Source organism: Cygnus atratus, chromosome 5 (assembly GCF_013377495.2).
Source record: "Cygnus atratus isolate AKBS03 ecotype Queensland, Australia chromosome 5, CAtr_DNAZoo_HiC_assembly, whole genome shotgun sequence".
In the NCBI taxonomy this organism is placed as follows: domain Eukaryota; kingdom Metazoa; phylum Chordata; class Aves; order Anseriformes; family Anatidae; genus Cygnus; species Cygnus atratus.
In genome coordinates this window covers 36,671,984-36,696,413 of record NC_066366.1, presented here as the reverse complement: position 1 = coordinate 36,696,413, position 24,430 = coordinate 36,671,984, and the positions used below count along the sequence as shown (strand labels likewise).

The following is a 24,430-nucleotide window of genomic DNA, read 5'->3' as shown; positions in this document are numbered from 1 at the left end:
ATATATTCCTAGCCGAATAAAAGAAAAATCAAGCCTTCACCTCCTTACTTCTACAGATCACTTTGGGAAGCTTCTGTTACACAAGCATTCCATCTGCTAAAGCAGCCGTGCAGGCACAAGCAGCCCATCGAGATCTCTGACTCCCAAACACACTTGGCTGCCAACAACAGTGGGATCAATGCAGTCAGTAGGCACTAAAGCCAATGCCTTTCCAGCACACAAGGAAGAAAGCCTTTCAATATTTCAAGTGTTTTTAGCATGAAATAAACTGCAGTTAGGAGTCAGAGATAAAGCTTATCTTTGTTCCTTTTCTAACATATGTTCTTGAGGAAAAAAAGCAAGGAGATCAAACAGACGCGGGAAATAAATTCACAGCTAACTGGAGCTAAGCAAGCATGAGGTCTGAACTGCTTCCTCCACAGAGAAAACCCTACAAAAGGTTCTGAAAATAAATTCACTGCTAACAAGCCCTTCAGCCACTGTTACTTAAAAGACATACTAAGCACCCTGAAGCAGGAGTAGTCTCTCTAACAGCAGATTTTTAGCTCATAATTGAAACTGGTGTTCTGCATTACCCAGTCAACTAATTCTCTATTCAAGCATAATATCAGTAACGTGAAAAAGGCAGTTAAACAACAGGGCATGCAAGCACAGAAAAATATACTTGTCAAAATAAGCTACATTATCTTGACATCTTCTGAAGCTACTTTCAATCATGACTGCTCAGTCTTCCAAAGCCACAACTTACACATAGCACAGCATTATGTCCTTTGTATAATGATACTGACCTGGTTCTAACTGAACAACTCAAATGTACTTAAATCTGTCAGGAGTGCGAGGGAGGAAGGAGGAAGAGGTGACAAAGCAAAGAGAAAAGTGTTGACATTTATCAAGCAAATGAAGTACAACAATAAAGGAGGAGGTAACATGGAAGTGACTGAAGAGACAAAACTGGATATGAAACAGAGTAAAAGGACCATTATTTTTGCGTACACGAAAAGGAAAACTATTCTAGATATAACAAAAGAGAAGGGGGAAACTGAAAGGCAAAGAAGGGCAGTGGATGGGGAGAGACAGATCCAGTGAACAGATGCAGCAATCGAAGACAGAATTAGGGGGCATGACCTTTAAAAGGCAAAACCAGAATTCCAAGTTTACTTGAAAAACTGAAGACAGTGGCTAACGATTTTTAATTGTAGTAAGGGAAGACAGTTGTGTAAGACTGCAGCAGCATGACATATAAGCTGTCATGACAAATGAATGTTCTACTACAGCACGTGAATAAACAGTGCAAGTACGTTGAGACAGGGTGGTTGGCTTTTCAAAGCACATCAGATTGGAAATAAACACAGCTTAAGTGAATTGAACAAAGAAGAGCAATACTTATGAGGGGAAGAAAAGAACTAAAAAGAATATAGCTTCACATAAGTAATAAAGAAAAAACATAGAAGCCTAAAATACAGGAAAAGAAGCATGGAGCTTGTTGCAGGCAGTGTTCTCTGTGAAGCATGGAAAGAAAGGTGAGAGTATACAATAGAAGGACTTCCTTTCCTTTTAAAGGAAAGGAGAAAAATGAGCAGGAGAACAAATCCTACTCAGAAGCATGAGTGCTAAAGAAAAGGCCTCTTCAGAGTGACCGACTGAACTTGTCAGGCAGTGTAAGAATGAATGTTCGAAAGGACATACCAAGTAAGTCAATGACTTACAAGAGTTCTCAAGGAGAGCAGAGCAGATATTTAGGGATTTGCAAGTATGCTAGAAACAGTAAAGATGTGCAACATCAAATCACAAACAAGGAAAAATGAAGTCTGACAAGTCTCAGTATCTTTTATCATGTGTACAGAAAATAGCTTGACTGCTACAAAAGCAAAGCAGAAGTTGTGCCAGGAAGGCAAAGAGGTCATTCTGAAAAATCTACTTTCATTATATGATTTAAAGGCATCCATCTCTGTATGCATTTCTTTTTCTGAGCTACTAATAAAAACTAAACCCTGAAGTCCCCATTCCCCATTTTCTTTTCCCCATACAAGGAAAATAAAAATCAAAAGACTAGCAAACAAACTACATTGCATGGCTACAATGGGACTTCTTGGAAGTTAGGTATGAATGGAATTCCACCTTACCTAGAAATGTATGAATGATAAACAGACTTAAATTACACCTAAATGGGAAAAAATTGAAAGGAACTGTCAGCATGAATGAAAAGTGAAATGTACAAAATAATACAGGAGGCAACAGCTATAACCTTCCAAGGTACTAGAAGTTCTTTCTAAAGAATAACAGATTTCACACTTCTGCCATTAAAAGGATCTTACTTAGCATGAATGTACTTTGACTCAGAACTAACATTGTTTCTCAGCTGTCCCACCTTTTCCCATTACAGGTACACTACTGCATTTTGATCCTTCAGAACAGAGTAAGAACATTCATTTCTGTCATACGAATCCTGTTTGATCAATCTTTCCTCAAGACAGACTTTCTTTACAGCAGTTCTCAATACAGAAAAGTAAGCTCAAATCTTGATATGGAGACAAAAAACATGTACTAACAATACAATGTATATTAACTACATAAGTCAGAAAAGTGACACGTTAAGCTGCTGTAAGACTTTCATCCACAGATCAAGTAGTTTTGCATACCTTTCACTTTTTCATCTGTGCCTTTAGAAAAGATTAAAAGTTGATGTTTTAAGAACTAAATAAGTACAAGTCTTTGTTATCATTGTCGTGGCTTCACTAAATATAAGTATTAACTTTAATATAACTGAAGGATTGAAAAATACCTATCAGAAGGAGCACTAGGCCTTAGGCTGAGTTTTAAACTTTGTGTGACCTGTTTTAAAAGTCAAAAGGTGGGGACTAACTTTTTGAATCCTAGCTGAGCACGGACATGTGGAGTCCAACCTGCAGCCATTATAACAACCAAAAAGAACAATTCTAACAAAGAAAGTAAATAAATGAAAACTAGTTGAGACTTGTCAGACTAATTCCAAGTTGAAGTCCAACCACAGAAAAATATTTGAAATAAGACCTTTCTAAAGGAAGAGAGATATACTTATTACACAGAGGTGTCGCTAAGAGGTAAAATGCAGAAAGTTAAGAAATTACCTTAATTTATATTTATCCAAACTTAAATTTCTCTTTTAAGAGCAATTTGAGTACTGAGGAAGACAAAAACACTGCAGTCAGGAGGTAAGCTTTTTTTTTTTAAAAACAATTTGTTAATATTTTCAAACTGCCATAACCTTAATTACATTACTCAGGGTTATAGTGTGTACTACACACAAACATACTAACATCCTTACCTTAGCATCACTCTCTGCATCTTCCTCCTCTTCTCCCTCCTCTTCCCCCTCCAACTCCTATGACAAAATAGAGATAAACTAACAGAAATTAAAACAGGTTAAAAGTGCAACTTTTTGCAATGGAGAAAAAACAAAATAGCAAGTATTACCACTGTATTCCAGTGTTTCAGCAGTCAACATTAAAACTACTTTGGCTTGATTAAAAGAATTCAGCATCTTCTAGATCTTAAAGCAAAATCTTTAAAAGAAGATTTAAAACACAAGATTTATAAGATTCAGCATGACTTAAGGAAACTTTCCTACATAGTCGCTGCAGTCTGCTAGCGATTTTTGAAGTTCTACCTGATGCATTATTTGGAATTTTGCAGTTCTGGTAAGCAGTATCTGTGTCTAACTTTGTTCTTTTTCACCTCCTCCCAGAGACTATTTGGACTACTGTGGACAGATTAGGTATTCCTCTACAGGATTTAGCAGTATTTTTGCACTGTTGTATGCATGCCTATATCCAAGTAGTAACATCTGGCACTGTGTACAGATTAAAAATATATGTACATTTCTATCACGAGCCAGCTTAAGAATATAAATGTTTAGTCCTCAATAGCCTAGGCCCAAAAGTCTGTATTACAACTTGCAAAGAGAAAAGCAACTGCAGTCTGAAAGCTGCCAGCTCCTATCAGACCACCAGCTCAGTAACTTCTAATGCACTCTACTCTGGTGAGCTTGATGACAGTCAGGTATGTACCTTTAACCAATCAGCAAGAACACCACAGCAAACATAGTAAAATAAAAGTGTAATTACCTGTCAAGGATATTAGTTTATTTAAGTGCGGTATCATTTAGTGGTTTTGTGCAAAACCTTTCATGGTATGCTTGTATTCATATAACACTGCAGTAAACGGACCAGAGCTCTTGGCATACTAGAACTTTCACTCTAAATTGAACCTTGAACCCTAACAGTTGCTCTCTCTCCTTTTTTGAGCTTGATATTTGGCAATAACCAGTCTTAAGACATATGACAACTACAAACTGAAAACCAAATTTCATTACCACCTAAGTAATAGGTATTAGAAAAAACTGAAGGGTCTTATCATGCAGCACTCAAAAAAAGCTTCTGCCTAATTAATTTTGACTTGTGACAGGAAGTAGCTCCCAAAATACTAGGAGAACCCTAGGTTAAGTGCTCTTACAGGAAATGATTTTTTTTGAAGACAAGTAACAGATTTTACAACTCAGAAATGCTGAACTCTTTTGGAAAGAAGTACCATACACAATTTCAGGACTGGAATACAGTAGGTAATTAGTTATCTACAAAAGATGTAGTATGCATCTCACCTCCTCTTCACCTTCTTCACCTTCTTCAAACTGAAAAACAAGACCAAGAAGTTTTATCAACTCTGCTAATATTTGCATAAAATCTCTGCAGTAACAGTTCTAGAACACTGAAACGCAGTACTGGAAACTAAGCCCCTTCCAGAAGGGAACATTAACGATTCAATTTATTGCGAGCTGCTATTTCCTGTTCCCAAGTAATAGGAATCTCTTCAGATTTTGTTATTCTCACATAATTAATACTACATACTAGTCTAATCAGAAAAGTAAGAGAGAGCTTCTAGGTACATGGTGACTAATAAAATGCTGATGGGCATACATACATTATCATCATCCTCTATAGCCTCCCCAGTGAAATAAAGCACAGCACGAGGGACTATCCTTTCACGGAAGAAGTGACCAATTTCAAAATCTGCTGCTAAAGTAAACTCAGAATCTTCATCCTGTAAAGCAAATCAGTTTGAAATAATTTCATTCACTCCTCTGTAGCACATCACATTTTTTTTAAATTGAAAAATAAAAGTTACAGGTTTGAGAAACACACCATCAACCCTTCTGGTGACCTGTACTTAATTTTGTAACAACAAAAGAAATATTGCAAGGCTAAATCCAGATTTGCTAAACTGCCATTTAAAAAATTTTCTACCATCTATGTACAGGCTACTGGCCTGTTAAAAAACGCATTCTATTAAAAATAAAGCTCACATTGACTTTGCTGGCCCTGACACCTGACGTAGCAGAAGTGTTCAGACTGCTTCAGACTTCTGTGAAGAGCGGGTTACCAGTTGAGCGACTAGAAAAAGTTATGACTTTCTCCCCAACAGTGACAGTTATAGAAGTATCTTATAAAGAAGACATGCAACAGCAAAACATCACAGGATTTAGACATGTCAACAGTATCTTTCAGTTTATCAAGGTAAAGCTCAACTCCAGCAACAGCAAAAATAACTAAGATACACACAACTATTAAAGAATCTGAATAGTTGGCATAGAGATGAAGAAAAAACAGCAGAGAACAGTTGTGCCATTTCAGAAACAAACTTACCAATGACTCTCCATCACCAGATACTGCAAAAAATAAAAGACAGTAAATTCAAGTAAAGTTTGAATATTGACATATAAATACATAATATAGAAACATAATATAAAAACCTTCTCATACCAGGAAGCATTGGGATGATTAAGGACTTCAAAAGGTAACTCAAACTTTTAAAGTCAATTCAGATCCATCTTAAAATCAAACCCACAGAAACTGTACCTGCAAAGACTGTGTGCTGTGATAAAGTCACCAAAGCTGCCATATAGCAGCCTCATATAGCAACGCACCTTATTTCTGCATTAATTCTGTAATTAGTAATTTTATTTTGCTAGAGCACCATAAACCTTCCTCCCTTCTCTTCAAACACAGATGCTACCAAGTAAATTTATCTTTCATCAGGAGTTTACAAAATACTTTGAGAAAAGGCCTAGTGCTGCATCCAGGACAGACTAAATCAAAATGCAGTCACAAAAGTGCTTGGCAGAATTAAGGAACAGTGTCACTTTTCTTTTTTAAACAGAAAAACCCTAGTTTCTCTCCTTTCATCAAGTGTCATAGGTTTTGTCATTCTACTGTGAAATACATGATTTGGTTCTGACTGTTCTCAAGTTGAAAATGCAAGTATTAACTGCCAGCATATGTCGCAGCCTTGAGCCTTCTTAAACAGCAACCTCAAGAATTCGTCCTTTACATACATAAAAAGCCAGTATAAAACCATCACGAGGCAAACTAGTCACTATCCCTTTCTCAAAACAGCATCTACATACATTCCATGTGTAACAAAATAAGAGAAACTAACAACTGCTTAAGTTAAAGGACATTTTCGTACTAGACAAGTTAACTTTGGAATTACTTATCACTTGTTTCATTCCTGTGCAAACAGGGATTTGCGATATGATTACAAGGGGCATAAAAGCCTATGACTAAATCAAGACCTAATGTCACTTTTGTTTAGTACATCTCAAGTCCAAAGTAAACAGCTTCTTTCATCTATATTTGAAAAAGAGTACAATGGGAGATGTATCAAAAATATAATGTTCTTCGGAATACACTTAAATTGCTCTAAGTATGTAAGTACACAGCTAGCATTAGATAAACCAGGAAAATTAAGAAGGTATATGGAGCATCACAGATCACTAATGAATCACAGAAGAAACTGTAGAAAGTTCCAACGCTCAACACAAATGTTTAAATGAAACCAACACTCTGGAACTTTGACCAGAACTGGAGGAGTCCTTCACATGTTAAAAACCTCAAATTGATGCATGGAGCCATCCTGTGGTAAAACAAGTCAACTTCTTTAGGAGATTCTACAAGAGACTCCACATACAAGGAATACTGTTTACACAGCACACCTAATTGCCAAATTCCACAGAATAACCCCAAACCAAAGTGATCTGCTTTGATGGGCTGCAGCTTGCCACCTTCCTCCAGTAAGAAGTCTAAATATACAATGCAGTAAATACAGTTTATAGACTTAAGCTGTATTTACATATAAAACACTGCATTTTAAGAATCCTACATTCTCAGTTTCCAAGCTTACCCTTTATTGGGTTGAAGAAGTTAAAAAAAGAATCGTTAGGTACTTGTTTAGTAATCGTCCGAACTGTGCCTCGACCCTTGTGTTTCTGTTTTTTCTTGATTGTTTTAACCGTAACATTTTTTCCTTTCTTCCAGTCAATAGTACACCTAAAGACAACACGTAGGAAACAGCATTTTAATGCAACACATCAATGGAAATAAAGAGCTGAGTGCTGAAGCAACAAACAATGTAAGGATGGTTTCCAGTTGTCTAGTTAAAGCTACTTTTACACACACTGGCATCTTAATCTACTTGACAAGATATTTAGGATGCATCATACTGCTAGAGACTATGTACTACATATATGTTGGATATACCAAGTAACCAAATACTTCCCTTAACGGAAAACCTAAATAGGCCATCTTCTCAGCATTATCACTGCCCCCACCCCACCCATGCTTTAACACCTCTTTGGCCCAATTACTAGAGTTTTGTAACTGAGGATGTGATTAAGCTAATCCACAACACCTCAACAGTTAAGAACAATTCTTCTGACAGCCAGGCCAGTGGAAAACAATACACAGTTTACCCTCACTGCAGGCCAAGGCAGTGTCCAGTTACCCTGAAAAGCACACCAAAAAGAGCGGCCAGGGAGAGGCACACTAGCTCTCCAAAGAACAGTGCTCAGATTGACTTGGCAGTAAGATATATCAAGCTGGAATTAACAAACTTCTTGGATCCTTTCTGCTACTGTGCAAACTGGCACATTACCTCAATTAAGAGTCATTCTCCATGTACCTACAGTTTTATCCCAAACTGCATGTGGCAAAGAGTAAGTGGTAAACACAGACAGTTCTCTTCTAATATGAGGGGGGAAAAAATCTGAGCCAAGCAGGGTGTCAAAGTATATATAGCATTTTGTTTAACTGAAGTTATCGTCAAGATGGACTAACCTTTCACTTAGGTGTGAGTTTCACTAAACATACAAGATGATGTTTTGCCTCAATGCAATCAAACATTCAATTCAAAAAGCTGACACAGCACTAAATGCCAAAAGATTGAGGTTGTCAGTGTACCTTCAAAAGAGCAAGTATATGGCATTTCCCCAGTGTTAAGTTTTGTGAGAGGAAAAATAAAACAGGGAAAAAAATCTTTTTAAACAGAAAAAAACAGGAAGAAAGGGAAAAAAGGAAAAAACAAGGAAGCTGCATTCTGAATATATTCAGAGATGCACAGCCAAGACTAACAGAAAAAATACACAGCCAACATGTTCTGGGCTGAGAGAACAGATCACACATATGACCACTTCCTGCCAGATTCTGAAGTACTGCTGGAATAAAAATTGCTGAGATGGGCACAAGTCCAGTAGACTCTAAAGCTACCTATCAGAGTGACTATTGGGACTGTGAAATAAATTAAAACGAATTTACCCTGTTATCTGGAAGTTAAAGGCTTGTTACCTCATTGATCTATTTTAACTTGAAAGGCACGGGAATACAAATGCACTCCACATTTGTGTACACACACATATATATATATATATATACACACACACACACACAAACACACTTCTGCATGCTGAGGCTAAGATCACCATCCTTGTAAACATTCCCAGTTTAAGTCAGCAACATCTTTATCTTCACTCATTATCATCACAGTCAGGAAAAAAAAACAGCATCTTGAAGACATCGACTAGTACTTCAAAAGGTTTTTTGAATTTCAAGTTTTCCTTACCCCTCACAATCAACTATTTCGGGTCCTTCAAATGAAAAGGGATCCGTCTTGTCTGGCTCTGACTTCATCTTGTAGGTTTTTGTCAGGACTGTATTAGAAAAGTAGTCATTGGGTCCAAAGTGGAACTCTAATGAGAAAGACTAGAAGAAAGTTCCATTACAGTTTTATGTTAACACTGATTTTTTATCTTTGAAATAGTGAATCAGCAGAATCACCATTAATCAAACTCTGAACACAGGAAAAAAGAATGACTTCACAGTAAACGTATCTTTCACTGTAGCAGAATCAGGAAATTGAGAAAAGTCTTTGTTTCATATTCTATGGAAGCCTATTCTTCATCCCTTGGCCAGGGATGATGCAGCTGTTGTTCTGAAAGTCACTCTGGCTTCACAGTAACACCATTGGGCTCTGCTCTATCCCTGGCTCTGAGCAGTTAATGCTATGATATTTCAAGTCTAAACCAAACATTTTTAATTTAAAATATATTTTTCAGGACTCTGTATTTAAATAGTACACTCCACCATGAACCAGAATGTTTATTTAATAATATAAAGTCCTGGAAAAGAACCCTGACTTCATAAACTGAAGCCTAACATTACATATTTTAGCTGCTTGCAGCCTGAAGCAGGTGTTTCTGATCACATGTTCATGACCACCCCTCATGTGGCACCTGAAAATTGTTAGCAGATATTCAGCAACTTAGGTGGAGAACAAAAAGCTCCAGCTAGGGAGAACCATTGCATACACAACACATCAGCTTTCAAATCTGTAAAGCTTTCAAAAACTGATCACACAAAGCTATACAAGCCTACTTCTCACTCAGGATCAGCTATGAACTAAAGGTTCATAAGAGGTGGTTTTTTTTTCAGCAGCATTACTTTCATTACTTGAAGCAGAGGTAGGAGGGGGAAGTCCGCTTAGGCAGGTCAGTTCTCCTACAGCACAGAAGGGTTGAAAGTCAAAAGCTCCAGCATCACCAGAACTACTGCATAGACACAGCATGCCCCATTACTTAAAATATTTTATTTACTACCCTGGCAACATGCCATAAGACCTAGATCTCGTGTACATGCAAAACAGATGAGCTAAGTGCAAAAATCACTAGCCTCAGTAGCCTTACAGAGCACATTGCAGAGCTCGCGAATCTACATCCCCAGCACTCTTCAGCCATAGGCCAGAAAATGGTCTCTTATAACCCAAGACCTTCTTGTCCTCTCTGAAAGTCTACCATGTGAAGACAGATAAGTATCTCCAGGGACAGCAGTCTGTTCGTCAAAGACATACATCCCTCACTCATCTCCCAGAGGCCCCTTAGTTTTCCCTCACCATCTGCTTTCTCTGACCACATGGATCTCCTCACATGATAGAAATCTAGAAGGACAGAAGTCACAGAGAGATTGGTTTGGGGGCAGCAGAAGCCTTCAAAACCTCACATGCTTGCAGATTAAGGAAAGGAGGCTACTGGGAACCAGTTGTGAGATGAAATATTTGTGTTGGCTTTCCATAGCCTATTTTAGCTTTACTTCCATTTTAAAAGAAATTCAAGACATCCAGCATGGTTTGGAGGTATTCTTCAGCTAGGACAAATCCCTCTCTGGCACACATGCTCAGGGGAAGAGTCAAACTTAGCTTATCCACCACCAGTGACTAACACTCTCATACCCAAATAATCCCACAAAACATCACCAGGGTAAGTAACCATTGGCATTACTTAGCAGGCAGCATCCCAAGGACTTGCAATACAAACTTATCTGCAAAGAGAGCATTTCAGTATTACTTTTTAAATCTGCTAATTATGAGACAAAAGTTTCAAGGCCTATTTGAAGAGCTGTAATAACCTCTCCAGTAGCCTTGAGGGTCTTTGCTTTTGATATCAGATTAGCTATGTAGTATGAATTTCTACAGTTTTCTTATGGATTAGAAGATACTCTTATGAAGTTCAAATAAATAAATGTCCTTATTTCAAGCTACTTAACTCACATCCATACTCATCATCCAGGTGTGAATGTGCTAGCAAGGGATCCTGATGTCCAAATTGATAGATATCTTATAAATTACATTTATGTAAGCACATGTAAGCTTATTCATTGATTATAAATAAAAGCAAATAAGAGAAGAAATTGCTTAACTTTATGCAGATAAGTTTATATACAGGCTATAGCAAACAGCACTTTGGAAGCATCATTACTGTAACCAGGTAAATCTAGTTCTGAAGGACAGTAACTGCAGTTGTTAGGAATTTTCTGTTTTACCACTGATCTATTATGCTTATTTTAGTTGCAAAACTTATTCCCCAGCAGAATTAGTGTTTTTGTTACACCAGTGATTTGAACTTTTTGCATTACAAGGCTATCACTGCTGCAATAACTTTCAATAGTCAGAATTTCAGACAACATTCGCAAATAATTGGTAAACAGGTTTCACTGAAGTGGTTAGGAATACATCCTTTTGTTTCCAAATACAGAAGAGACAATTTGTCAGCCTTCCATTATTGGATTTCATGTAGCACTGGAATGGAACCTAGTCACAGGAATATGCTGTCAAGAGGTTACGAACAGTGCAAGACAAGATACATCCACTGATGTCTTCAACTTAAGGTACTGTAAAACAAAGCCAAATGAGAACACACAAAAATGTTGTAGTCAAAAACAATTATTCCCAAATTATCTGAATGCTACCAAATAGCTGTGTTTCAGGATAAAAAAACCACTAACTTTCTATAGTACTTAACTTTGTACTTAATTCATTTTCTTCATGAAACTCACATCTTCTCCTCCAGCCTTCACAATATTTAGGAACTTAACTCCCAATTTTTCCTGTCCATACTACCCCCCTTGCTGATTATCGGCTCAAGATTTTTGTACTAATAGAAGACACTGAGGGCTAAAAAATTCAGCTGTTAATAACCTTTAAAAGGTAATTTTGAGAAAGTCCTTTTATCTTTCTTAGAAGCTCTACAATGAAGTATCTCTTGCATTTTAGACTGTTTGTTATATGACTACGACTCCGTAAAACAAACCACCAAAAAATACGCGGGTAAAAAAAGACAGAAGGATGAAGTTTAAAGAAAGAACGTGTAGGCTGAAATTCCATTCTTTCCCTGCCTCCCCCTCAAAAGAAATCCAAGGAATACATATAGTCTGCATGAATTAAAAGTGCAACAGAACAATCTGGTTTTGACAAACACAGGATCTGCAAAAGGAACACTACAAAGAACTTGCACGAGCATGAATGTTTCTGAAAAAAGGCAAAACTTAAATTACTTATTCGGTACACTTTAAAAAGACCATCTAGTACTTTTCCTATAGGCACCACACCCATTATCATTGTTTTTGATTAATATTGAAGTCACATCTCTTCTTTTGATGAAGCACATTATGTGGGAAGTAGCACCCACAATTCACTTGCAAAACAAAAGCAGCCATATAACTTTCACAGAAAGAGCAGATTATTTGGAATTTGAAATAGAAAATTAAAGCAATAACTGGCCAGAACTGAATCAGAATTGTAATCTAGAAACTACGTTAAAGATGTGGGGTGAAAAAGCAAAGGGTCAGGAAATCTGAACATTAAAAGCCAAAGCATAAAGATATAAGCCCAGAGAGAATCGCCCTATATATTCCAGCCAAACAGGATGGAATTAAAAGTTTGAACTGTTGCTCCCATCATTACTACAACCTTCATGAGAAACAACTAGGGAAAACTCACCATAGGCTGTCCAGGTTCAGAGAACTTAACTTTAATATCCTGCAGATGTTTTAAGATTGGTTCATCATATTCCTAAAAAGGAAAAAGCAATTTCTTATGGTGCAGGCAATATTTAGAAGACCGAAATTTTCACCTAGTTTGCTTGCTCAACCTGTTCTTAAGAATGAACTAAGCCTTGCAGTTATTTAAAGACTGCAGCTAAAGTTCAGATTTGGATCCAAATTTCTTAATCCTTGTTGCAAATACCACGCCAAACTCCCAACTCTCAATCACTAAGCCTTGTCTTCAGTAAATATTGTTACCATACTAGGCTTCATGAATGCTACTGAGAAGAAAAACTTAATTCAGGATATTTATTGCTGATGAGCTTTACAAAAAGACAGACCTCAGAGATTTATTATTTAATATCATTACAAGCAATTAATATAACTGAGAACTACACAGGATATTTAACATGAACTCAACCTATCCATAGGTACACATACAGTACCCTTGAAAAAAACTATAGACTAAGTTAATTACAAAGAAACAGCTGTTGTGAGCTGTAAATTTGCATTTTAATATCCACAGAGGTTGTTAACAAGATCATTTCTAAGAAAACCTGCATCCTGTTTAGCAGTTTTGGTCAGCTGTTCTGCTTATCACTCGCTTTTCAAGCACCTTCAGAAATAGTGTTAGGGATTCTGAAGGCCCAAAGATTTGGTGTCACAATAGAATCATAGAACGGTTTGGGTTGGAAGGGACCTCTAAAGACCCATCTTGTCCAACCCCTTTGCCATGAGCAGGGACACCTTCCACTACATCAGGCTGCACAAAACCCCATCCAGCCTGGCCTTGAAAACTTCCAGGCATGGGGTATCCACAGCTTCTCTGGGCAGCCTGTTCCAGTGCCTCACCTACAGCTTGAATGAAGAACTTCTTCCAAATATTTGATCTAAATCTACCTTCTTTCAGTTTAAAGCCATTATCCCTTATCCTATTGCTGTACCCTAGTAAAAAGCCTCTACCTTTCTTATAAGCCCCCTTTAAGTATTGAAAGGCAGCAGTAAGATCTCCCTATAGCCTTCTTTTCTCCAGGCTACAGAACCCCAGATCTCTTAGCCTTTCATCAAGAGAAGTTCTCCAGCCCTCTGATCATTTTTGTAGCCCTCTTCTGGACCTGCTCTAACAGGTCTGTATTTTCTCATGCTGGGAGCCCCACACTTTGCCCATCACATCCATATTTTTTCATCCACCAGCACCCCAAGTCCCTCCCCACAGAACTGCTCTCAGTCCATGCTGATGTAATTACCCTGACCAAGGTGCAGCACAAGGTTCCAAGCGCTCACTAGTAACTGGGAAGAGTAGCAGCCATTTAACATGACAGAAGTTACTCTTATCATAAGGCAAACTTACTTGTACTAATTCACTTAGCATATCTACATTTCTAAAGATAGTAAACCAGAAGTCTGGAATTCCTTTGACATTTGTCTCTTCTGCTTCTGCTTTCTCTTCTATTACCACTGCATTTTTCAGATCTCCCTGTGAAACAAATACAGAAACAATTAAGAAATAAAAACACAACTTCAATATATTTCATAAACATAAGTAGATGTACAAAGCATTTGTCAACTATGAAGCTGTTTTTAAGGGATTTCTAAAACTCTGAATTGTTTTTCTCTGTAAGTGATATTAATAGCCATGAGTTTCATTTACACAAATAAGCATATATACAATCAATTCAGATTTCCTTTCAATTAATTTGGAATTATTTTGTACAAAGTCTAAATAACCAAGTGACAGCTGCCGTAATTTGATAAATAAAAAAGAAAAACATGTCCATCTTTACCACAAACAGAAAAAATACAAATGCATTTTTGTATTCATCTCTCTCCTGTAGCCTGACATGTCATTGACAGAATTCTACCTAAAAGTCTAAAATTAAGTTCTGCCCTCTGAAACTGTCCTATCTTCCCAATTTTGCAGGATAGTTAGCAAAGTTGATTTACCATGGTTACTTTTCATTATTAATATTGAACGAATAACTTTTTGCAATGCAAACTGCGTACACATAACTGATGCCAAACGTCACCAAAACAAAATGACCAAGTTACTTCTCTAGCCCATGAAACAAGGAATTTGCAGTATGAATTAATCGTATTGCACCTTCATATTTACGCCACTAGAGAGCAGCAAATACACGAGTTCTTCTGAACAGCAGCTGCTTGGGCTATGGCTAGCCAATATGAAGCAGCATTTGACTTGCCATCTAGACATGTTTCTGATCTATAATTGCATGGAATATTGCCAGTCAATGCTGCATTCACACAAAGCCTAAGAAACCTTTTTGCTTCCACACATTGAGTACTGTATCATGCTAAATCTCATGAGACTGGTCAAAACAAAGAATAATTTGCATTGTATATAAAACAGTATCCAAAAGAAACCGAAGGGAGATGTAACATGGGAAAAATGCAAGGAAAACCTGACAGAATGCCACACTTGTCACTCTAAGTAGGTCACTGTTCTTTAAAAGTAATAATAAATTAAAAGAATCAGTGAGTATCCATCTCCAAAAAAACAATAAAAAACTAAAAGGCAGCCTACCCATTACATCATCCTTTGTAAAGCTAGATAGTTTCTACACTCACTAGGGAGGAAAGAATCCACTAGCCAGCACACGCTAGATTAGGTCAATTCTATTTTACAACTAAGACATATCTGTGTGCCTAGTTTATATTTCTGGACATTTAAGCTAAATTATGTCCCCCCAAAATAAAGAGAACAGGCAGACAGACAAACAGCCAGCCTTTATTACCTTGGGGTTATCATGTAGCACTGGAATGGAACCCATTAACAGAATGATGCTGCTAACAGATTACGAACAGTGCAAACAAAAGCAAGAATTTGCTGAAGTTAAAAACTTGAAAAAAGCTAAACTGCCTTTAGAAGCTTTCACAGGACCTAAGGAAGCATTCATCACAGGCACACATTACTGGTAAAACATTTTTCTCTCCAAAAGATCAATCTTCAATGGGAAATGCTGTACAAGAATTAACTTTGAAAATCTTATGCATCTCTAGTTCATTACCCAGTTTGTACTTACAGCTAGTTTTTCTTCTTCCTCATTTTCACTGTGCCACTCTGACTCTGCATCTGTGGGTTCAGCTTCTCCATTAATAAACTCTCTTCTCTATGATAGAAAAAAAAAGATAACTTTTTTCTCTGGACGAGCTACTGGCATAAGTAAAATTACATATATGCAAACAGAATTGACACAGCTGTAAGCAAACATTTATAGTCTTCTCACCTTATCAAAAAGAGGTTGATAGAGTGCTGCATATTTTCTCTCTAAATCATGTACTTCTTCATAGAATTTAGCTTCTATATGGGCACATTTCACCTGGAGTTGTTTCAAGGCATCAATTCTTCTTTTCACTGCTTTTGGTAAACTAAAAAATAAACAGTTCTTTAAGCTTAAAAGCTAGTTGCCTCACCATTATTTAACATTTCACTCTGAAATAGGTTGCTTATAAGCTAAATGCAATTTTGATAGATTAAAAATTAAGTTAAATTAACTTTAAAAATTTAATTAAAATAGTCTCCCAGCTATGCTCAGTAAAGAAATAAAGGCAAAAGTTTCTGCTAAAAGCAAAACTTTAAGTGTAAGCGTATCCTCCTTTCAAAAACAAAACTTTAAACTAGGGCTAAAAGAGTAGCTTTACAGGTCCTGACCTTTCCACCACGTCCAGACAACAATTTCATACAAATCAGCACACCCTAACAGAATATGGATCAAAGGAAACAAGGTAGGATGGAAAAAAATATATTTCAAACCGAAATTGTAGTAGCTAAGGAAAACATTAAACAGGGCAACATCTTGTTTTAAATTTCATGCAAGTAAATTAAAACTTGACTCTTTCTTCCTGATGTAGGCCACTGAATCACAGTTAAAAGTCAACCATTTTACTTAACAGGTCATTTGCTCCAATTTCCTACCTTAATTATACGTAATATCATTCCATTATGCTTTCAGTCTTCCAAGAATTTTATTACGTGCTGTACTTACGTTTCAATGTAACTTGAAGGGGTAAGCGCTGTGTTGTCAAGTCGTTCCTGTAGAGCTGCCAGAACTTGTGGATTTTGCATCACTTGGTCTGCCAGCTTTTCTATGAAGACAGAAACCCATTCTTAAAACAAATCTGAATATATTTATAGCACTTACGTCATAATATGAGTCTTACTCTGTCACAACAAAAATACTTGCTATTTTCCATGTCTCAAGTATCACTGCTATAGGGAACTAATAACTCAAAGTTACCTCAGGATCAGATTTAAGAAAGGTAAGAATGGATAATGATAGAAAATACATTCCTCTCTTTAGAAATACATCAAATCTTTGTTTTCTAAGAATCAAATAGCACATTGATGACATAAGCAGATTTCCTGTCTTCCCTTCTAAGAAGGTACAAAGTACAAGTTTCTATATCCTCCCTCTATACTAGCTCTAGTTCATAGGCCACACAAATTTGCAACAGAACCACCAGATTATACTTTCAAGACATTTGTAAAAAGTGTTTCCCAGTTAGTCTTACTCTTGAAAATGTAAAATGTGTGACAAACTTGGTGAGCTTTGTACAACAAAACAAGACTGCACTATGAGCACTTCCTCGACAACTATTAATTTTCATAATCAAGATACTTTTACAACTTATATGACTCCTCAAAAAGTCATCACAAGAGTTGGCAGAAGACTTTTCTGGAGGTCACACCTTCTGGTTAGGAGTTTAAAAGCCTCACTAATAAGACTCATGTGGCATTCCTAACATGCAGATGTTTGCTTTCCTGATCTTTCCATTCTTTCCCACCACTCTTCTCACCAGAGATGACACAACAAAAACAAAAAAATCTGTAAGTTGCACAGCACACACTAACTTGGTGAAACTTTTACATAGGTGTATTTTTTCCTTAAAATTACTTTTTTTTTTTATTAAAGAAGCTTCAATACAGAAGACAATAGCTTTACACCACCTTTGTAGTGTTACCTACTAGTATGTACTTCTTACCTTTTTTGTCACTTGCATTTTTAGCAGCGTCCACAGAATCCGAAGCAGTATCTTCTGCTTTACTAGAAGAATTAAAAACGTAACATTAGAAAAGCACCACTTCGTAAAAACATTAATATTTAAGAAAAAAAGGTATACTGAGTTTTCAGTATTTATAAAACTTGACCTGTAGTAAACAAGTATGCCACTAGAAGACATGCTTATGTCTTCATGCTTTTCAAAACCTGAAGTTTGGATGTGAAATTAGTTCTCCTGTGATGAACAGGAAGCAAAAGATGGAAAAATAGCTACATGACAGATTAATTAAATCTCTTTAAGTGAATGTCTGGCCTTTGACCTGTACTGGGTCATCCTGGACAGGGAAGTGTTATTACTCACAAGTGAAAACAAGACATCCTTTTAGTGTAAGTGATAAAAGAAAAACAACTAGAAAGAATACAGGTAAGGAAGCAATTTAAATGACTGCTCTAAGCTCTTTGGACTTAGTATAGTAAGTTGTTTTTGACTAATAGGAAGAATAGTCACTTTGATTTTGAGAAATAAACGACCCTGCCCTCCTCCCAGCATCTTCCATCTCACTTCTTGTGCTGGGGAAAGAGAGGGCCCAGAATGAGTCAACAGCCAGCAAGTCTTCCCTATGTTCCCTTCCTGTCTAGAGGTTGCAAAACACAGATTGGGTATTGCTGAAATTAATCTTACCTCAGATATAAAAGGAGAAAAAAACATTATACGTGCAAGTGGGTATTATTAATTACTGGATAGGCCAACTTATCCAGCTTACCCTGATGCAGTGCAAGCATTGAAAGAGCAGCATCACATATGTATTTACACCAGCTTAAGAGACACTTATTTGTTCTAAAAACATTATAAAACTAGAAAAATAAAGCAGCGCCTTCTGCATGCTGAAATCATACAGATCAGAGAGACAGTGAAGATCAGTGCTCTCTTCACATCTTTACAGCATTTCAGCATGAACATGAAAAACTGAGTCAAGACAACGCAACGCTAGTTACATTAACCCCAAAACAGAGTTATTCTGTAGCCAATATACCACATTCTCAGCTTCCAGCATGGTAAATGGGTGTTTTCTCCTTGCTGTAAGGAAATGCAGTCTAGCTACAGAAAATATTACTACCTTACTCTTATCCAAACTTGGTAATACCCTCTTCATTGAGGAAAAAAAAAAGTTCACCTACAAGAAGACCAGATGAAGTCACCTGTAACTAGATTCAACTTCACGAAATCAGTCCAACATACCTGTTATCTGCCATCTGTGTGCCTGTATCCACCTGCAAGTTGAAATACAGTGTTTAGAAATAACTTAAGGGTAGCTTGCTTACCTCAACAGAAGGTGAAGATAAAATATGTAACAGTTTAAGACACAAAGATAAATGAACTCCGTTTTTTTAAGAAAGTCATCATACATACTCTCTTGCAGTAAAGTGAACAGCTCCCATAACATCCAATCCAAATGGGAACTTGTTCAATTTTTAAACAGTATGTTGTGCTTTCATTTCATCCTTTTAGACTTTTTTCCTGTTACGTATTTCAGTTCATAACCTGCTTCTACCAGATCATAAGTCTTCATCCTAAGAGCACATCAGTTTCCTAGACTGGTTCTGCATTCTTTTTAAAAAAATAAAAACCTGATGATGAAGAACTAAATATATTATTTTCTAATTCCTTGACAGTACCACAATAAATAATGAATTTTTAATCTATGTATTACTATGCCTGATCTGGAAACAATGAAAGTTCAAACGAAGTACAACTTTGAAAAGACTTTTTTCTTATGTCACCTAGGCAGAAAAATGTCTCAGTTGTCAGCCTAATCAGGGCTATTTTTGTGAATAGCTGCTTCTGCTGCACTATACAGAGTGACAACCTAAACATGCTACCAGATAAATAGAACCAAAACACTGGAGGGAATAAAACTGTTTATCCAAAAAGAAGGTTTTTGACAGCAGCTGGAAGACTTCTCTACTCAACAGTTCGCCAATTTCCCTTGAGTTTATTCACTGGGAGTGAAAAAACAAAGAAAACATGGAAGCAGAAGTCCCAGCATTCGCAGTGGCTGGAACAAAGCTTAACACAGGTACCCCAGCCCCCACGATCTGAACTAGCTCTCCAGAGACACCAGAGCCAGACTACCTACCTTATTTCACTGTAACTTCTTTATTGGGCTGACGTACACAAGCCTACACGTCTATTTTAGTAGAAGTTCTTTTTTTTCCCCTCCTTCATTCCAGACATAGTAACCACTACATACTGTATAGATTATTTTACACTACCAAATTTTCAAGAAAACAGATATGGGTCTGCAAGTCAAGTTTAAGAACACAAAGAAGGCCCCATCATTCTTATGAGTCTGGTTTCTTAGAGCCTGTAATGTCCAGGCAGGCTGACCTTTAGCCCGGCTTCCAATAGACAGCTACTAGAGAAGAATGTAAGGACATCCAGAGTGACAGTCAGAGAATGGGTAGCAGAGAATGCACACACTCCCCTACCTGGAAAAAGGAAATTCCTGCTCTAAGCTAGAAAAGGAACACTTTCACAAACAGACAGAAATGGAAAGCTAGGAGTACATGTTAGATTATTCCACAGGAAATATAGTTGCCTACAATCTATCAAAAAAAGCAAAAAAGCCAACAAAAAAAAACAACACGTGAGCTCACCATAGACCAGGAACAAACAAGAAAGCAAGCTCTTTTGACCAGGTCTGTGTCAGCAACCCACTTTTTTTTTTTTGCCCTAAGCATAAAAAGACAAAGTAACAATGCAAGCAACCATGCCCTGGAGCAAAAGGAGAGAATTTTGCTATCTTATAGCTGAAGAAATAAAAGAGCATACACTAGTCTTTCCTTCCACTGCATACAAAAAGCAGGAAAAAGAAGATGATTAGGAAGGTAAGAGAGCAAATTGACCTAATATCAGAGTTCAGCCAACACGTTACATGATCCTCGTCACTATTAGAGGAAGCAAGAGTAAGCAACTAAAAACGCAGACTCGCGTTACTTAAAAATTAGCCTCAAACTCTTGTCCCTTCCAACACTGGCCCAGGGACAGAGCCAATGGAAAAAATCCACTCCACGTACAAATCTTCTGCTCCATTGTTTGTGCTCTGTTTCCTGCAGGGAACTATTTCTCAGCCCTGATGCTGAAAACAGGATTCTCATTCCTGTTTGGGAAGCATGAAGTAAAGCTCCCACAACTTGCATAATTTTTAAGTAGCAGCTGACTTAAGCTCCACTGGAACAGACGTCAATTAGGCATGTTCTGACAAGGGCCATTTACCTAAATAACATGTAATAAAATTGATAAGACATCATTCCCTTGTGCAAATACATACTTTCAGTCTGGTCTGCCTCTTCAAAGTTGTTCCTTTGGTAACTGAAAAATGAAAAAGAAATAAACTGAATAATAAAGCAAAAGAAGCTTTTCCAAAAATAAAAAAGCTTGTGATTCCCAGTGGCATTACAACTCCCTTCTAATGGCTTAAATGTTGCAGATTACTAATAGAACTGTTCCATGAAAGCTAGTGGAGACAGGCGAGAACAAGGTGATTTTAGACAGAAAGTTAAGTGCACAATTAACGGAAAAAGTACAGAAGCAAAGCACTGAGCTTTACTATTTATTGTCTTAGTTATCGTCCAAGCAAAAAAGCTTGTAGACAACAAAGTTTGTAGACAAAGACAAAAAAAGAAAAGCTACCAGAACTCAAGAAAAGAGCATTGTAGGATACTATCATCACTACCACCACCAATATGAGGCCAAATTCATGTCTTACATCTTCTGGACAATTCACCCTTTTCACATAACTAATACAGACAAGAAACTTATGGGAAGGAGGGGACTACATCAATGACCTGTCCCATAGATCAGTCTGCTGCAGTTTGTCTAGAACAAATGTCACATGGCACTAGGCACCTAAAACAGCAGGGAACTAAACTCAGTGCACACTTCCAACAGTCTACAATAGCAAAAGTTCATTATAAGGACAAGAAATATCCAGAAAGATGCAGTTTTAAAGCAAAAGCCTGTTTCTTTAATGGCAAGGAATACTCACAAACAAAAACATACACAGAATATATTTTCTCTGCTAAAAAAAGCCTACTTCTTGTTCTAAAAGCCTTCTAAATTTACACAGCTAGAATATAAAACAAGAAATTACTGGACTTGTGAATTCACAGGAAGACTTCTACCCACAACTGTTACTGCTTTTGTAACTACAACAAATCAGAAGGGAAAGTTACAACTTCCATTTAGACCTGCTGGGATGCAGCTCTGTGGGAAGCCACAAACATAATAGTCTCTGACTCTTTCTATAAGCAAAATTAGAAGTAATAATGAAAAAAAAAAACAGTCAAGAGAAAGAAATTCATTAACCTGCTCCACAAGCCCTGAACATCAGCAGCACTTATGCTCACCTTGAAAGCTGTACTGAGGGCACACTATTTTGACTTTATAAAAATGACTTTGCAAATAATTTTTAAGACGACTATACAAAAATCTGCCTAGTGGTTCTGGTTTCACCTCCAGAATTTACATACTTGCCTCTCTACCTGTAGAGGGGTGTTAAAGAAACAAACCAAACAAATCCCACGGAGAACGTGCTATTACGTGCGGCAAACAACCGATGCAACAGCAGAAAATTGTAAAGAGGCCCTCACTTGGAGGGCAGGAGTCTCGAAATGAAAAGAGAGCCCCAAAAAAGCACAGAGCACGCTAAGCGAACGGAAGATCCTGGATGAGGTCAAACGAAAGCACCACGCCTGACCTCAGCAGCGACGGGTTTGACTCAAGACGAGGCAAAAGTGCTCCTCACCCCCCAGCCCTCCCTCCTCGTCCCCCCCGTTCCCGCAGGAGGCCGGGGGAAAGCCGAGCTCCCCACAGCGCCCCCCGCTCCCTCAGCACCACGTCCCCGCGGCAGCGTTAAGATGGTGCCGGGCCCCTCCCCGCAGGCAGTCCCGCCGCCGCCGGCCAGGCCCAGCCCCACCCCGCCCCACCTCAGGCCCTAACGGCCGCCGCACGCGAGCCCCGTCCCCGGCGAGCCCGGCCGCTGCCCGGCGGCCTCCAGAGGGCCAGGAGCCGATGGCGGCGGCCCCGCCGCGCCCTCACCTGCCCGCGGCCCCTCTCCGTGTCCCTCCCGCCCTCAGAGGCAGCGCCAGCCGCCAGGCTCCTCGCAGGCTCGCTCGGGCTGCGCCGACCGCCAACAAAGCCGCCTCCCGTTGGCCCTGAGCACGGGCGCCTCCCTCAGTAAAAGCGCCACCGATTGGCCCCAGCGCCACCGCGGCCGCTGCGCCGCACGCGGGACATGTTGACTATCCGGCGGCGCGGCGAGCGGCCAATCAGGGGGCGAGCGCGGGTCGGGGAGGGGAGGGGGGCGAGCGCGTGATGGACGGGGGGTGAGGGGAGGGGGGTCGTGCCTGCGGCCTTAAAGTGGCAGCGACCGCGCGGGGCGAGGGGGGCTCAAAATGGCGGCAGCAACGAGCTCGCCCGCCCGCCGCCTGCCTCGTCTTCCCCTAGCAAAATTCAGATAACCCGGCCGCGGGCCCTGCCGGTGCCCTGATTAACCGAAAACGTGGCGCTGCCTCACCTCGCTCCCCCGGCAGCGCCTGGCTCCTGCTTGCGCTGCAGGGCTCGCTGCCCCGGCACGCACACGCGCTGGGGAGGCGCTTTTTGGCTGGGCTGTACGGGAGCGGCGTGTTACCAGCCTCTGTAGGGCAGCGGCTTTCAAATCTGAGGGGTAAATCGAAGTGCCGAGTGCTGCCTAATCAAAAAAAGGTATTTCTGGTGTTTCGAATCAAGTTCCTTTTTGGAATGCAAGCGTTAGCCCTTCCAACACTTCCATGTAATCCACGTACATTTTCAATGTAATTCCTTCTGACAAAAAATAAAATCTAACAATCTGACTTGACTTCCAGGAGTTTGTAAGCAAAAGATGTTGTGTGGTACAGGGAACATTGTGACTTAAGCATTTGAAACCACTCAGAGTATATAAGAGTAACCTTTCACTCATTAGGAAGAACCCTAACCCTCTGTGGAGTCACTGGATTCCCTTGTTTTATAAATGCTTTTCTGCTGGTCTGCTTAGTCTTGGATTTCAGTAATTAACTACTAGGGCTTACATCACAATCCTTTCACAAGTAAAGTTAAAAGGAAATTATGAGACTGATTAACTAAGCAAAACTTTAATGTTGGATTAATTCAGTTACTAATGACGGGAATAATTAATGCATCATTACTTAAATAGGTACCGATGTTGTAGCTAAGGAATAAGATAATTTTGAATTACATTCAAGCAGCTAAAGAACTGCAGAAATGTTGTAGAGCCCACTGCAAAAATAAACAGATCTGGTGAGCCAGAGGATATGCTCAGTGGAAGGATTTTCAGCTTTTCTGTTTGCTTACACTTCCCTTTCCCTGTTTCTCCAAACCACTCCTTTTCCTAACATCAGCAGATTAATGCCCTCCCCATGCTTCCATGAATTCTTTTTTGGGGACTTTACACACAGTAGTGGCTACATTAATTCTCCCTTTTCCAAAGAAGGACATACACTGCAAAACAAGGATTTATCTGAAGATGTTTATGCTTTTGTTCTTGCTGATTCATAGCTGACAAGTATTCTTTTAAGCTTTTTCTGTCAATCTCCATTTTGTTAAAAGTTATTTTAACTTTTATTTTAAACAAAAACCTTTTCTTCCAAAAGAAGTTTGGAGTAATATATTGTCTCCTACAAAGGTGTAGG

At 38.5% G+C, this 24,430-nt stretch overlaps 1 protein-coding gene and 2 non-coding genes across 12 annotated transcripts in view; all 3 read right to left on the bottom strand.

Moving 5' to 3' along the window:
* Positions 1-23,440, bottom strand: part of NAP1L4 (nucleosome assembly protein 1 like 4) — a 28,159-nt gene extending 4,719 nt beyond the window's left edge. The window contains exons 1-17 of one of the 10 annotated variants that reach the window (XR_004777511.1): positions 22,068-22,104; positions 21,031-21,071; positions 18,939-18,970; positions 17,682-17,743; positions 16,685-16,784; positions 15,926-16,067; positions 15,722-15,808; positions 14,032-14,157; positions 12,637-12,708; positions 8,929-9,068; positions 7,216-7,361; positions 5,679-5,701; positions 4,957-5,076; positions 4,637-4,666; positions 3,305-3,361; positions 3,108-3,160; positions 2,124-2,161 (exon numbers count right to left, since the gene is read on the bottom strand). Coding sequence is in view for 7 of the 10 variants with exons in the window: in XM_035539150.2 (XP_035395043.1) it covers positions 2,156-2,161; positions 3,305-3,361; positions 4,637-4,666; positions 4,957-5,076; positions 5,679-5,701; positions 7,216-7,361; positions 8,929-9,068; positions 12,637-12,708; positions 14,032-14,157; positions 15,722-15,808; positions 15,926-16,067; positions 16,685-16,784; positions 17,682-17,743; positions 18,939-18,970; positions 21,031-21,071; positions 22,068-22,089 (1,206 nt within the window). In the remaining 3 variants the exon portion in view is untranslated. The other 9 variants (XM_035539150.2, XR_007708434.1, XR_004777514.1 and 6 more) reach the window with 9 other exon arrangements.
* LOC118244866 (small nucleolar RNA SNORA54) lies at positions 11,375-11,491 on the bottom strand. Its single transcript, XR_004777672.1, has one exon. It is a non-coding gene; the product is annotated as a small nucleolar RNA SNORA54 (small nucleolar RNA).
* Positions 15,376-15,508, bottom strand: LOC118244865 (small nucleolar RNA SNORA54). Its single transcript, XR_004777671.1, has one exon. It is a non-coding gene; the product is annotated as a small nucleolar RNA SNORA54 (small nucleolar RNA).
* Positions 23,441-24,430: the final 990 nt, after the last annotated feature.